The following is a 17229-nucleotide window of genomic DNA, read 5'->3' as shown; positions in this document are numbered from 1 at the left end:
GCACTTTTCAGTCCTTATAGTGTTGGAGACCATGAAATAATTAGCTACTATGTCTGATGCTGTTGACTACTCCTTCTTATTTAAAATTTGCTACTTCCTTTGTTTCTGTGACTCATATATTCAACTGCTGGCTGGCCACCTCTACTTGAATGTCTCATAGACACCTCGAACACAGCATGCCCCACACTATTAATATCTTCCAGATACACCCCTGCTTCTGTACCTTCTACCTCTATCTCAGTTGTGAGTGATACCAGCTATCCAGGACTCTGAGGTGGAAACCTGGGAATCATTGATTCCTGCCTTTCACCAATCTCCTGTCCAACAACTATTATGGTCTGCTAATTATTTCATGGTCCTCTAAATATTTCTCACATTTTTCTGCATCTTAACTACCAATGTTGTAATTTAGGTTCTCATCAGCTTTCCCCTAGATCAGTGGTCCCAAACCTTTTCAGCATCAGGGACTGGTTTCATGGAAGACAATTTTTCCACAGACCGGGGTGGTGGGGGTTGGGGGTGGTTTCAGAATGAAACTGTTCTACCCCAGATCATTAGGCGTTACTTAGATTCTCATAAGGAGCACACAGCCTAGGATCCCTCACACGCGCAGTTCACAACAGGGTTCACGCTCCTATAAGAATCCAATGAGCCACTAATGTGACAGGAGGCGGAGCTCAGGGGGTAAGTTTCCACTCACCTGCGGCTCACCTCCTGCTGTGCAGTGTGGTTCCTAACAGGGGTCTGGTACCAGCCTGTGGCCAGGGGACTGGGGACCCATGCCCTAGATTACAGCAACAGGCTCTTAACTAGCCACGCTCCCTTGTCTTCTTGACTTCTTATCTCTCCTTGACACAGATCTATTTAAAACTCACAAACTGACCACATCATTTCTCAAACTTCCAGTAGGTTTTCCACTGAGTACAGCAAAAAGGTAGAAAAGCAGATAACTTGACATCTCTACTGCTACAACAATGTAACAAACACGGCTATACACAGCTGAGCTTATAAGTAAAGGTCATATTCAGGGATAAAAATTTGATTGGCCAAAATTTAAAATCTGACAATGTGAATTATTGATAAGGATGCAGAAGAATAAAAGCTTCCATACATTTCTTAGTGAGCTTACTGGTACAATTATTATGAAAAGTAACGGGGCAAACTTAAAAATGTGCAGACTCTACAACCTATCATTCGCAATCTAGGGTATATAACCAAGAGTAGCAGTTCTCAAAGCGTGGTCAGGGAACCCTGAGCACTGCTGAGACCCTTTCCTTTTAGGAGATCTTTAAGATAAAAACTAATTTTGTAAGACTACCAGCAGGTTATTTGCCTTTTAAATTCTCACTCTCTCAGCTTATGGTGGAATTTTCCAGAGACTCTATCACATGTTATGACACCATCCCTGTTACAGCTAATCGAATGTGTGCTTGTATATTGTTGCATTTTGTAGAATTTTCTAGGGTGAGCTCTTTAGAATTCTCAAAACTTGAGAACAGCAGCCCCATGGAGACCTATTCACTTGTAGACAAGAAAACATGTCCAACAATGTTCACTGTGGCATTTCATAGAATGAGAAAAAATTAGAAAACTATTATTAAGAAATTAAATAAACTGTGACTGTCATAGTAAAACAATACACAGAAGTAAAAGTAAAAAAAGCTATTGGTATACTTATGGACCTATAAAAAATTTAAAAACGTTATGCTGAGTGGAAAAAAAAAAACCAAGCTGCAGAAGACTCTGCACAGTAAGCCATGACAAAAAAAGTGTAACCAAATCAGAGGCTGCCAAGCTCAGCTAGTAGTTATTAATGAGGAACCTTGACAGAATGGGGGTTTGTCGATCCAGGTTCTTTGAGAAGACAAGTCCTGAGCTAGCTCTTTACATCTTGTTGGATAAATAAGGAAAGGGTTAGTAAATATTTATATACCTGTTATAAAATTCAAGTTATTCTAAATTTAATTCCTTCCTCCTACGTGGCACTGCCGCCACGTGTGTTTGCGTGCTAGTTACCCATTTGGCTTTTTGCTATGCAGGGCAAGCACTTTCCTGTAATATGGAAAGGCTGTTTTAGTAATTCCAAAGACTAAGGCTAGTCTATGTTTGTTAGAGAAAATGATATTTATTTGAATATTTTTGTAGAAAACTTTACTCTCTACATTTGTCAAAGTAAGTCCATTTTACACACTTGCTTTAGTGACAGTTAAACGATTATAACATCACGTTCCAGTTCTAATGAACTGAGTCTGTCTAAATGGTTAATGAAATATAGATGAAGATCTGTCCTCCCTGTTAATGTGTTTTCAAGTAAGATGTGTAAATCTAAGAGAGTTAATTAAGATTTTGGCAAACTTATTCCAGAAAGCATCCTCTCCCCAGCTCAGGTAGGTGCCTCTTCTCTGAGCCCACCTGGCAGTCACTGCCTACCCCAGGGCCTCATAATTACTCCATTTCACTGGTTTGGGTGCTAACACATCTCCCTCCTGGCTGGGTTGTCAGTTTCTGGATGGAGCCTTGTCTTATTCATTTTCATGTTTCCATTCAGTAATGAATGAACAAATCCACATTTATTACTCATTTTAAAATGCATGTGAGCACCTCTTCCTGCATAGCCACATGTCACAGCATTGTAAAAACACCTGCTACCCATTTCTTCTCAAAGCATATTGAAAAGATATTGAGTCAATGGCCACCATTCGATCAAAAGTATGCTTTTGTTTCTTCAACACTCAGTCAAGATCAAGCAGCATATTTGACTGTAAATATTCCCCCATCAATAAAGCAATGAATGGACTAGCATTGGGGGCAACCTCCTTCATTGCACAGTAGCATGCCCCAGCCTCCTACTTCAGCTTATGCTTTGTTGGTCACTTCCTCAATGCACCTTTCCCAACCTTTCCATAGCTCAAAAGTCACTTTTTCCAAAACATACAAAAATCTCTTCTCCTGGCGCATATATTCTCAGTAAAAAAAAAAAAAAAATCATCAATCACTCTTTGTTACTATATATATGTCGAGAGCTGATTCATACTTCAACATCAGGGTTTTTTCCCCCAATTGTGTTATTGTATCTTAGTCCACATACTTGACAGCGAATAACTCAGAAGACATTACTAGTTTGCCAAGGCTATTTAATAAAGCAATATTGCAAATTGCATTCTGCTTTCTTTCTGAGCATGATGCACATCACCTTTGAGCACATCCCCTGAACACATTACCTTTGTGACTAGTTTTTCAAACTTTTCAATAGTGTGAGTCATACCTGTTCCTTGAATGATCCCACTATGGTACAAAAGTGTATAGCAGTCAAAAGAGTGTGTGTGGGAAGCAGGCCTCTTAGATTCAAATCCCAGCTCTGGTATTTACCGTGTGTGACCTCTGTCAAGGTCCTTAACCACTCAGTGGCTTTAGCTCCCTTACCTATTAAATGGAAATAATAATTGATACTCATTCACAAGGTTGTTATAATGACTTAGTTGAATAAACAGGATAGTAAAGTAACCACAATAATGCCTATCACTCATTAGCTACCATATTAGTAGGCTTCCCTTCCCCTCCCTTCTCCCTTCCCCTCCTCTCCCCTTCCCCTCCCTTCTCCCTTCCCCTCCTCTCCCCTTCCCCTCCCTTCCCCTCCCTTCCCCTCCTCTCCCCTTCCCTTCCTCTCCCCTTTCCTTTCCCTTCTCTCCCTTTCTTTCCCCTTTTCTTCCTTCCCCTTCCTCTTCCCCTTCCCCCCTCTCTGCCTCCCTTTCTTCCTTCTTCCCTCCCTTCCTCCCTCCCTCTCTTTTTTCCTTTTTTTCTGGTTTAAGGACAATATGAGAAATAATTATTTTGCTTTTAGTCTCGGAAATAAAACGCTTGATTGGTTTTACAAAGAAGTCAGAGTGCTTTGTTTAGAAATCATATGAAAGTCCCCATGGCTTCATGTCTCTACTTGACAGTTTCCTAACAAATACAACATTAGGAAAATAAATAACAAAACCAGTAAAATCTAATTTTCAGATAATGATTCTATTCACACTTTTTCTTTTGGTTGGTTTACAAAATTATTATACTCAGTGAAAATGATTACACTATATTAACCTTTGAGTCTACTTACAATGAACAATTATTACATTATTCTTCGTTTCAGAATTTGCTATTTTCATTATATGTTTATGCTTTAACGAACCACTTCTAATCCTTCACAAGATCTTTCTTGTGATTGGGACCATAATATAACCCAATAATAAAAAATGTAAAATGCAAATTTAACAAATAAATATAAGAACATAAAAATAGTATCAAATTGTTAAGACAAACCAACTAGGCCAGTCCTTGCCATACATAAACCACCTTTATTTTATTTTATTTTAGTTTCAGTTTTTGCTCTATTGCCCAGGCTGGAGTACAGTGGTACCATCTTGGCTTATTGCAACCTCTGCCTTCTGGGTTCAAGCAATTCTCCTACCTCAGCCTCCCAGGTAGCTGGGATTACAGGTGCCCGCCATCAAGCCTGGCTCATTTTTGTAGTTTTAGTAAGTAGAGTTGTAGTTTCACCATGTTGGCCAGACTGGTCTCAAACTTCTGACCTCATAATCTGCCTGCCTCAGCCTCCCAATAAGTGCTGGGATTAAGGCGTGAGCCACCATGTTTGGCCCATAAGCCACCTTTAAAACATGCAATTTTAAAAGATGAAATGATATGTCACGGAAAATCATAATTAATATTACAAATCAAGTTTCGGAAATATATGTGAACAAAACCCCCAAATGACAGAGATAACTGTCAGACTGCCAGGAACCACTCAGCACCTTAGGCATCGATGCTGCCCCTTGATAAGGATGAGTGTACTGCTTTCTCAGTATTGCCTCAGCTTTGGGGGTGGCCATGCCTATCCCTAACCGTCTGTGAAAAAGTTTCCATTCAACTGGAAACAATGAGTAGAGACTATGTAGTAGAAGCAGTTAAGGAATCATTAACTGTATATGATGCATGATAACGGTATGAAGTCCTTATCTATAAAGTCCTTATCTGTGGATTGGTATTCAAAGATGACATAAGATATCTGGGATGTTCTTTAAAAACTTCAACCAAACTAAAACAAACATACATAAAAGCATGAGGTGAGTATTAGATAAAACAAGAATGACAACATATTGTTAATTGTTGAATCTGAGTGATAGCAACACTGAGATTCATTAAACTATTCTTCCCATTTTTGTGAATATTTGCAATTTTTCATAATATACCTTCTTCTGCATTATACTCATAAAAATTCGTTGTATACCAGGCCTTAAAGTAAACCTAAATAAATTCCAGAAAGTAGAAATGGAACATTTAATATTCTGTGATCATAAGGCAGTAAAACTAAAAATTAAGAACAAAATTTCATCTAGAAAATGAAAGAAAATATACACACAAAACATGTATCACCCGGAAATGATTTAAAACAAATTTAAACAACTTTTAGGCAAAGAGAAAATCTAAACATAAAAAATAAATAATAATATATCAGGTCCTATAGATGAACAGTCCCCAACTTTTTGGTGCCAGGGACAAGTTTCATAGAAGATAATTTTTCCATGGACTGGGAGGTGGTAGGGGATGGTTTCGGGGTGAAACTGTTCCACCTCTAATCAGCAGGCATCAGATTCTCATAAGGAATGCATAACCTAGATCCCTTTCATGGGCATTTCACACCCAAGAGGGTTCCCGCTCCTATGAGAATCTAATGCTGCTACTGATCTGACAGGACAAGGAGCTTGCTTGTCCTCCACTCATCTCCTGCTGTGGGGCCTGGTTCCTAACAGGTCACGGACCAGTACCAGTCCGTGGCACAAGGGATGGGGCCCCCTGCTATACATACAGCAGAAGCAGATCCAGAACAAATTTCATAGTCCATTACTAATAAATATCAGAGAAAAAACTGAATGAAGTGCCCAATTCCAGAAGTCAGAAAAAGATAAACTGATTGCCTCTGCTCTTTATCTATCAAAGAAAAGGAGGAACTGATGAAGTTAAAGGAAAAAATTAACAAATTAGAAATAAGAAAATGGGCTGGGTTTGGGCATGGTGGCTCAGCCTGAAATCCCAGCTCTTTGGGAGGCCAAAGCGGGCGGATCACTTGAGGTCAGGAGATCGAGACCAGCCTGGCCAACATGGTGAAACCTGTCTCCACTAAAAATACAAAAATTAGCCAGGCATGGTGCCATGTGCCTGTAATTTCAGCTACTTGGGAGGCTGAGGCAAAAGAACTGCTTGAACCCAGGAGGTGGAGGTTGCAGTGAGCCAAGATGGTGCCATTGCACTACAGCCTGGGTGACAGAGTGAGATTCCATCTCAAAAAAAAAAAAAAAAAAAAAGGAAAGAAAGAAAGAAAGAAAAGATAGAATAAATAAGAGAGCTGATTTTCTGAGAAAAAAATAAAATAATTAAAGTTGACAAAGAAAAAAGATAAGCACAAATTCACAAAATAAGAAATGATAAGAGGGAATGACTAGAGATTCAAGGGAAATGAGAAGAAATGTAGGAGACTACTTTGTTCAATTCTGATCAATTAAATTAGAGAATCTGAATGATTTTCTAAGAAAATATAAATTACCAAAACTAATCCCACAAAATAAAAACAGATCAATTATTATAGAGTAAGATGTTGAAGAATTACACTCTAACAAACACCCTTTTCCAGATGGCTTCACAAGGGAATTTACCTCAACAGATTAACTCCAAGGCTATTCAGACTGTTCCAAAATACTGATAAAAAAGGAAAAGTGTCCATTTTATCTTGTTAGGCAAACACCATATTGCTATCAAATTGATTCGAATTCCCTACACTGATAATTCAAGAGAAAAAACATCACATGAGCATCCTGATGTCTGTTGAAAAGTAATTCAATATAAGTCATCTATTCTTAATTTTTAAGGTATAGTACTTTTTTAAAAATTTCATTTTTTTTTTTTTTTTTTTTTTTTAGAAACAGGGTCATACTTTGTCACCTCGGCTGAAGTTCAGTGGCACAATCATATAGTACCATACTCTAGAAACTCCTGGGCTCAAGTGATCTTCCTGCCTTAGCCTTCTGAGTAGCTGGAACTACAGGTGTGCTCCACTATGCTCAGCTAATATTTTGTTTTTATTTTTATTTTTGTAGAGATGGGGTCTCGCTATGTTGACCAGGCTGGTCTTGAACTCCTGGCCTCAAGTAATACTCCAGCTTTGGCTTTCCAAATTGCTAGGACTACAGGCATGAGCCCCCATGCCTGCCGAAGTACAGTACTCTTAACACAACTGGAAAAGATGAATACCTCAGCATAGTTCACATGTTCAAATGTATCTATGTTAACCAGTATCGATTAAAAGTGGAAACCACTAGAAACATGTTCATTAAGTGCAGGAATACTTCAAGGCTGTCTAACATCACTGCTTAAGGAAATTTCACAAGGAGGCTATGCAGCAAACTGACTCCTCCCCATAACATGATTGCCAGTTTGAGGACGGTGGCCCAGAAGAAGTATAGCTAATCCTGATGTAAGAACAGAAAAAACTTTTCCCATGAACCAGCACAAAAATGATGCTGGGTTTTACATGCTTCTGTTATTTCCTTTCCCACCATTATAACTGTGTGCATATATGTACATGGTGTGCCTGTTATTTGTATACACATTATGTATGCACTGACATTGATAAAATCCCATAGCCCCCTATTTTTGATTAATATTTTCGTAATATGAGTTTGCTAGGGGAATGCCAAATGTTATTTTGAATTAAGAAAAGATCCCTAACTACCCTACAATTCCACCTGAAATTCCACATAAATTAGAAACAATCATATAATTTTAGCCTACATCTTGAATATTTTATTTCACTAGCTTGAGGTTTTTCTTCCCCTGTTCTTGGCTTTATCTTTTTCATATATTTTTCTTTTTCTTGTCTTTCTGCAGACTTTCTTCTCCACTCATTCCTTTGTCCCTCCTTGCCTCCTCAACTGCTTTTGAAATTGCATCACTTTTGCAATGATTTAATAATCAAATTACTATCATCCTCTAATTAGGAATCTACCAGATAAGCAAAAATAAAATTCTGGGAACTGAATGCATCTGAATATTTACAGCAAGGACTTCTATTATTTCCTATAAAGACATGTCTGTAGTTTCACACAACTACAATGCAAGACTGCCAGCTGACTTCAAATTCAAGCCTGACTGTGGACCCCACAGTTTACTGTATTATGGGTGCTACAAACTGTGAGCCGCATTTAGGCCTGAAATAAAAACTGGAAAACTCATAGCATGGAACATGAAGGGTAGAAAATTTAAATTTTCAAAGAGTTGACAGTTCTTGCTGCTATAGAGTTCATAAGCTGTAACTGTGATGCTAAGGTACCTATAAATTGCTCAGAGGAAAATGATTAGTCTTAAGACATTACCATTTTGAGAAATAATTTATATGTTTACTAGCCTTCAATGAGTAACAGAGGAAGGGTCTTGCCCTCTTAACAATACTGGAAGAGCTGATTCTATTCCTAGAGCTACAAACAAAGCTATACAATCTGAATTGGTCCAACTATGTGACACAGTGAGCAATTAAGATCTCTGTCTATAATGACTTATAGATGCCTTTTTAAAAAGAGCTAATTCCCCCAAATAAAAACAATTCACAAAGGCCCCTATTTGTCTAATAGGTGGGTCAAGAAATATATTCTTCCAATTTATCTACCTGTCCAAATTTGTTGTTAATGGACACAAAACAGATAAACACTCTCAATTCTTTTCTATCTCCTTTAAGAATCCATCCTTAATATAACTTTACATATCAATTTCGATCCCTTTTGCTTGTTTTTTTTTGAGATAGGGGTCCTGCTATGTTACCAAGGGTGGTACTGAACCCCTGGGATCAAGGGATCCTCTTGCCTCAGCCTCCTGAGTAGGTGAGATTACAGGTGCATGCCACTGTGTCTGGGTATTGACAATTTTGATCTTGCCCTATGATTCCCTAGACTGAGAACATAAACATAAAACGATACATCTACCAAAAGAGAATGGAAGTTTTTTGAAGGTTTTCATATCCCATTCCTCTGCTAAGACAACAAAATATTTTAGACAGAATGGTTTCCATGAAAAATCAGCTAATTGTTAATTATTAGTTAAAAGTTAAAACTACAGTCTTCTTTCAGGATTTCCTCAACCATGCAATAAATAAGTGACCTATTTTCTAGGAATTAATAAATATAACACATAGAAGATGAATGATAAATCCCAAACCAGAAAGGCACAGGTTGAAGAAGAAAAAAAGCTAAAACAGCAGAATCAACTTGGACAGATTTATCTCATAATACACTAAATCATTACACACTTCAACTTAGCTCCATCTACGTGTTTCCTGCTGCAATGACAACATACTTTACTGATTTCTTAGCATCTCCTTTCTTCAGTTTCTTCAGCGCCTTCTAGAATACCATCTTAGTGATTTCTCATTCAAATGTGACATAAGGAACACACACACAAACTCAAATGTAGAGGGTATGTGGGTAAGTGAATCAAATGTATATTATGAAAGGTAGAGAAGACTGACTTTTATAAAAATCTCACAAGCTACACTGATTTCTTTCTTTTAATGGGTATAACCGGTGCTTTTTATAAAATGCATTTTTCAATATTCAGACAAAACATTAAGGTTTTGAGTAATTCACAAAGAGTGTTTTAAAAAATGAAAATAACCAGTGTGTCAGTGAGACAACCCTTTCGTACATTTGTTGGTGGGAGCATAAATTGGTACAACCCTTCTAGATGCCATTTGAAAATGGCACAGAAAACCTTAAAAGTGTACATCTTTTAAAACAACAATTCTGTGTCTGAGAATTTATTCCAATAAAATAATCAAGGATATTTAGAAATGGTCAATGGTAGTAGTAGCAGCACCAGCAGTAATAACATCAGCTAACATTCATTGAATTGTTAGTATTTATCATGCACTGCTCTAGGTAAACAGGGATGTGCACTGCAATGAGACCTGTGAGAGTAAAGAATTGGAAACACTAAATGCCCAGTGATAGTAGACTGATTGAGGAATCACATGAAAGACTAGGTCAGCTATTACAAATATGCAATAAATGCTGGTAAAGCTATAACAAAAAAGTATTACTCAACAGTGATATAACAATTTAAATTTACATTTAATATGAGATTATATTTTAAATATAACATTAGATTTTTTCATTTTTCTACATGAACTTGTATTGCTATAACTTATGCACTATAAAATCAATAAAACAGTCTTTGCAATCTAGATGGCTATTTCTTTTTAAAAAAGATCTTTCTACTCATTTCACAAATTCCTTACAATATCAAGCACAGAACTGAGTACATTTGACTCATAAACAGCATAAGTTTGAACCATGTGGGTCCATTTATACACAGATTTTTTTTTCACCCTAACACAGATAGAAAATACAATATTCACAGGATGTGAAATCTGCATATATAGAGGGTTGACTGTACACTAAGAGAAACAACATGCACTAAACAGATTATCTGTAATTCTTGATAATGAGTAGTTAATGGTTTGGATGATGACAGTGGAAGACTATATATATATATATATATATATATATATATATATATATATATATATTTATGCATCAGAAAGGAAGACAGTTTGTGTCTCTTTAAGAAAAATAAATTTTGGAGGTTCTGGTTTTAGCTAATGATATGGTTTGGCTGTGTCCCTATCCAAATCTCATCTTGAATGTAGCTTGATAATTCCATTTCAGGAGGGGCCCTGCCGGGAGACAATTGAATCATGGGTCAGTTTCCCCCATATCATTCTCATGGTAGTGAATGAGTCTCAACCAGATCTGATGGTTTTATAAGAGAAAAGCTCTTTCACTTGGCTCTCATTTCTCTCTTTGCCGGCCACCATGTAAGACGTGCCTTTCACCCTCTGCCATGATTGTGAGGCTTCCCCAGCCACGTGGAACTGTGAGCCAAATAAACCTCTTTCTTTATAAATTACCCAGTCTTGGGTACGTCATTATTAGCAGCATGAGAACAGACTAATACAATCAACACTATTGACTGTCCTTTCTACAACTTACCATTAAATCTCTAATTTTTGTTTGTTTGTTTGTTTTGAGATGGAGTCTCACTCTGTCATTGTGCAGTGGCACAATCTTGGCTCACTGCAACTTCCACCTCAAGGTTCAAGCAATTCTCATTCTTCAGCCTCCCGAGTAGCTGGGATTATAGGTGCATGCTACCACATCCAGCTAGTTTTTGTATTTTTAGCAGAGATGGGATTTTGCCATAGTTGGCCCGGCTGGTTTGGAACTCCTGGCCTCAAGTGATCTGCCCACGTTGGCTTCCCAAAGGGCTGAGATTATAGGCATGAGCCACCACACCTGGCCTAAATCTCTACTAAGGCACAGAAAAGGTATGAAAATACACCTAAAGCCAGGTTCTCAGATATTAAAATCTATTATGCTGCATTAAAACAAAACCAGCATAGTATTGCCATAGGAATTGACTGTAGAATAAAATAGTGAGTCCTGAAATACATTCATGAATGCATGGAAGATTAATATTGTACAAGGGTGGAATTTCAATTTAGTGGCAAAAAAAGAGAGAAATGTTTAAATAACCAAAATTAAAACAGCTAGTTATTCACCCAGAACAAAATAGAGTTGTGTTCTAATACCACATCATGTACAAAAATAAATTCCAGATCTATAAAATTTTTTTGAAGAAACTCAGATGCTATAAAGAAAAAGAAGACATTTCATTATATTGAAAGTAAAAATTTTCACATGGAAGAGTTTACGATGAACAGAGTCAAATGACAACTCTAACAAAAATAACTGTAATCCATAATATTAATGCATATTACATACATATAGCTCCCACAAGTTCATAAGAAAAGGATGAACAATCCAGTATAAAAATGAGCCAAGAATATGAATAAATAAGTAACAAGAGAGGTAATCCAAAAAGCCAATAAGCATACACTCAAGGGGAGTCATGGAAATTAAAGAACGTAGAAATAAGATATTGTTACTTATTGTTCAGAATGGAAAAAATTCAAAAGTCTGTGGTCAAAAATTTAGAGAAAAGAGTTCACTTCCATTGTGGGTGGAAATGTGATTTCCTAAGATTAAAACCATATATACTCAACTTAACAATCTCACTCCTCAGAATCCAGTGCATAGAAATGAAGGTACCAGTATAGACATGTATAAGGATATCTATTAAAATTTAGGGAATACTACGGGTGTTCCCAGAAAAGAGTTTATGTAGCAGTCCTGAGACTGCTATCCGTACAGTGGTCTGCCTGGAAGGTTGGTCCTTGGCTGATGTCTGGGAACTTGCTGGTGAACAGTTCTCTACGTTGATACAAAACTTTACCTAAGTGATAAGAGTGGCTTACCATGTTTAAACTGTGTTTGTACAAATAATGTAGATTGTGCTGAATAACTGATTTTCCTTCTGAGAATCTGGGATTTTGGTACATGCTAGGCAGAAGGTGCCCAAATGACCAGTTCCCAGTTAAAACTTTGAGTACTGAGTCTCTAAGGAGCTCCCCTGATGGACAACACTTGGCATGTGTTGACATAGCCTGCTGCTGGAGGAATTGAGTGAGTTTGGTGCTACTCTACTGGGAGAAGACTCTTGGAAGCCTGCTCCTGGTTTCCTCTGGATCTCACTCCTTGTACCTTTTCCCTTTGCTGATTTTGCTTTGCATCCTCTTGCTGTCATAAATTCTACTCATCAGAACAACACTATTCAGAGTCCCGTGAATCCTTCTAGTGAATCATCAAAATGGGATAGTCTTGAGGACTCTCCACATAGTGAGTAAGAAGAAATGTGGGCAGAGAGGGTAAATGTGGGGAAAAAAGAGATTAAAAATTATTGCAGAAAAAGAAAGTTGATCATAAAAATACACTCATATGAACTGTGATCTCGTTTATATTATATCAGATGTTTGTCTATATGCAGAGAAAGATATAAAAAAGGATGGCTGGCCACAATGTTATGGTGAAGAAATGTGAGATCTGTCTCACAGAGAAGACTGGACAGCTTTCTGTTCACTGCATACATGATAATTTTTAAAGCCACTGTCCCCTTTCTTTTAGAATCTCTTTCCTAGACAGAGACTAATTTCTCACCAGAAAAAAAGCAGAGCTAGGGACTGGTAATGGCACCCTGTATTTCCAGAACCACAGTGCTGTCAGAGACAACCAAGAAAGAAAGAACCCTAGCAGCTGCAGCCCTAGGAGCACACCTGGAATTACATCTTTTTATGTATGAGCTGGGCCCATCTTTGGCTAGCCGAGCTGCCACAGACTGAAGTCTGTAGGACACTGGTAATTGTGAAGGAAGTAAACAAACTGTCGATGTAGATTTAAGAAGAGGAATCTACCAGGTGCCATGTGTTACAAAGTGAGTTTCAGGGGAGAGTGACTATATAGTTTATCTATCCATACTGGACTACTTTTGAAGTAAAAGGGATACTATTATTTTTTTTTTTTTTGAGATGGAGTTTCACTTTTGTTACCCAGGCTGGAGTGCAATGGCGCGATCTCGGCTCACTGCAACCTCTGCCTCCTGGGTTCAAGCAATTCTCCTGCCTCAGCTTCCTGAGTAGCTGGGCCTACAGGCACGTGCCGCCATGCCCAGCTAATTTTTGTATTTTTAGTAGAGACGGGGTTTCACCATGTTGACCAGGATGGTCTCGATCTCTTGACCTCGTGATCCACCCGCCTCGGCCTCCCAAAGTGCTGGGATTATAGGCGTGAGCCACCGCACCTGGCCTGTAAAAGGGGTACTATTAATAGGTACAACAGGCAATTGCCATAAGCCACTGTCCCAAGCAAACTGAGAGGTATGGCCACCCTGGTTAAGAGCCTAACTCTGAACTTGAATCAATCTCTTGAATAGGTAGAAAGAAAAAAGGCATAGTAACAGATCTGGAGACAGGGGGAACTACCCAAAAACCCTTAAAAACAAGCCTACAAGTAAGTACTTAAGATCCAAGGGAAAAGACTCTCAGACTTGAAGACAGAGAAGAATAGATAGTTGAAAATAATTTAATGTGGCAGAAAACAGAGATCCAACATGCAATTTACAAGCATTTTTAAGAAATAGAACTGAATGAAAGCAACATTAAAAAAACAATAGAAGGAAAATGTTTTGGGGTGAAACAGAATTTAGTGTTATCAGTCCAAATGTGTTCCTGAGTTCCAGGCAAAATAAATAAAAAGAAACCAACATTTAGAAACATCTTGGCAACTAGAAGAGAAAATTCATTATTTATACATGATATAATTATTTACCTAGGAAAGCCAACAGAATCAACAAACATAAATCAAGAAAGGTTTCGGTCTAGATTTAGATAAAGCAACATAAGCCAATATTATTTCTCTGTACTAACACTGCCATGTAGAAAATATAATTAAAAAATTCACACTAGCAACAAAAATAATAAAATATCTAGGAATTAATTAAGAACTCGTAAGGCCTAAGTCTAAAGTTCAATAAAGATGATTTAAGTAAATCTATATTATACTCTTAATAAGATGATTTAATATTAAAGAAATGTTAATTATTTCAAATTAATCTATATTCAGTTCAATCCTGATACAAATTATTGAATTTAATAAACTTATGCACAGTAAAATGTATACTGCAGAATGACACTCTATGTCTAGGTTAATCAACCTTAATAAAGAGTAGAAAAGATAAACTAACCTTTTAATACACTATTGTATATTACAATAAAAGCTGTGTTGCATTAGTGCAAAAACAGGCAACAGAAAAATGGAACAGAATAGAGCACAGAGACTGGATATATGTGTGTGTGCATGTATGTATGTGTAAAACAGTGTGAATAAAACTATTCTCTTCCAATATACAGGAACTTAATATATGATTAAAATGGCATTGCAAATCAATGGGAAAAGGACGGATTGCTTAGTAGATGATATTAAGAAAGCTTTTTTACCATATGCAGAAAAATTAGTTTCCTATTTAAAACCACATATGTAGGTGGATTCTAAATGGATTAAAGACCTAAATGTGAAAGGTAAAACCATACAGTTCATGGGAGATAATATAGAATATCTTTGTGACTGAAAGACATGAAAAGCCTTCTTAAAGAAAATTCCAAATCACAAACCATGAGGCAAAGTATTGAAGAATTTGATTATGTCAAAATTAAGAATTCTGTCTAACAAAGCATATTTTAATAAAGTTCATTAGAAGGCTTACCGAATAGGAGAATCTATAACATCTAAAGTAAATGAGAGGTTAATGTTTAGACTGTCGAAGGCATTTCTGCTAATCAACAAGAAAGTACCAATTCCGGTAGAAAAATAGACAAAGAATCTGAACAGACAGTTTACAGGAAAACTCAACAAGCAAAGAAGCATTTAATGAGGTAACTGAACTCAACAGTAATCAGAGAAATATAAAATAAAACAACAATGAAATATCATTCTATCAGTCTGACAAAATTTAGGTAGCTGGAAGATACTGGTAGGGATGTGGCACACAGTAACCTTCATATACAGCTGCTGGCGGTGCTAACTGGCACATGCAAGAGAACCTGGCACTATTTATATAAATTAGGTATACACATGCCCTATGACCCAGCAACTTTTCTTCTATGTATATATCCCAAGGACATCCTCACAGAGGTACATGATTTTTCATATATCTCTACAGTTTTTGGCGTTAAAATAGTTCATATGGAAGATACGGGAAAGGGTATGTGAGTTAAAAAGAAATACATGAATGAGTGAATGAAATGAGAAGGGGCCTTGCATAGATCAGTGATGACAGGTACAGCACCATCAACTAATGAGCATTGAGTCAGCACTGAGGTCAAGTGGTGGTGAGTGGGTAATGATAGGTGAAGGAGGTAGTTCCGAATATGTTGGCAACATTTTTAAATTACAAGATTTAAAAGTCCTTTATGCATGTAAGCTGAAGGAAAACATACAGTTAACTATAAAGGACAAAAAGACTGGTTCAAACACCTCTCTAACTTTAAAGACATTTTAAAGACAAAATGTCTTTAGCATTTTGAAGATAAAGTAATTTTGAGCTTGGGCAACCAACTAAATTTTCCATGCGTGAAGGCAAGACAAAACATTTTAAGATATGCATAGACATAAAACAACATACTATCCAGGAATATTTCTTGAATTAAAGAAAATATGCAACATATTTTTAAGAACATAAAAGCAAAATCTTATCCTCACATATAAAATATAAAATTACCTTTTGTAGAAAGAGGACAATCCTTACGAGCATCTGGGCACGGAGTTCTTCCAAGGTAAACAATGTTCGGGGTGTACGAATGAAAATTTTGGTCTTTCCATAAGCTACATCATCCTGAAAACCACACCGTTCAATCAGTTTCTTGACAGCCTCTTTGTCTGAAGGAAGATCATGATTGGGCCAGGTGAATTCAGAGATCATCTTATACCTGGATGAAAAAAGAAATAGGATTAAGGAAGAAAACCATATGGTCATCTCAATGGAAAACAATTCAGTAAGGCTGGGTGCGGTGGCTGACACCTGTAATCCCAGAACTTTGGGAGGCCAAGATAGGCGGATCATGAGGTCAAGAGATTGAGACCATCCTAGACAACATGGTGAAATCCCACCTCTACTAAAAATACAAAAAATATTAGCTGGACCTGGTGCCCTGCACCTGTAGTGTCAGCTATTTGGGAGTGTAAGGCAGGAGAATTGCCTGAACCTGGGAGGCAGAAGTTGCAGTGAGCTGAGATTGTACCACTGTACTCTAGCCTGGTGCCAGAGTGAGACTCCATCTCAAAACAAACAAACAAACAACCCCAAAAAAACTATTCAGTAAAATCCAAGATATCTCATAGAAAACCAAACCAAATCTTAGCAAACTGTCAATATAATTTCATTAGCCTCATAAGATATGCAAAAAAAGGCTTTGGTAAAATAAAACTTTGAGATAAAAACTCTTACTAAACTAAGTATAGAAGAGACTTCCTCAAGCTCATAAAGTCTATTTGCCAAAATCCTACAGCAAATATTGTTCATTAAGGGGTAACCTTAGAAGCATTCTTTTTACAAACAGAAACAAGACAATGATGGCTCTGCCATGGGTCCTACTCAGCATTGCTCTGGAGGTCTAGTCAACATAGTAAGACCGAGATGTAACTGGTAAATGACTGGGGGAATAATAAAATGTATACTACTTATGAATAATGTAAC

General features: G+C 37.2%; 1 protein-coding gene across 1 annotated transcript in view; it reads right to left on the bottom strand.

Moving 5' to 3' along the window:
* The window catches only part of MYO1D (myosin ID), a 363423-nt gene that overhangs the window by 189326 nt on the left and 156868 nt on the right, over positions 1-17229 (bottom strand). The window contains exon 16 of the mRNA XM_003933128.4: positions 16255-16462. Coding sequence (XP_003933177.2) covers positions 16255-16462 — 208 coding nt within the window. The remainder of the gene's footprint in view (positions 1-16254; positions 16463-17229) is intronic.

Source organism: Saimiri boliviensis, chromosome 17, assembly GCF_048565385.1.
Source record: "Saimiri boliviensis isolate mSaiBol1 chromosome 17, mSaiBol1.pri, whole genome shotgun sequence".
In the NCBI taxonomy this organism is placed as follows: Eukaryota; Metazoa; Chordata; class Mammalia; order Primates; family Cebidae; genus Saimiri; species Saimiri boliviensis.
This window is presented reverse-complemented; position numbering and strand designations above follow the sequence as displayed.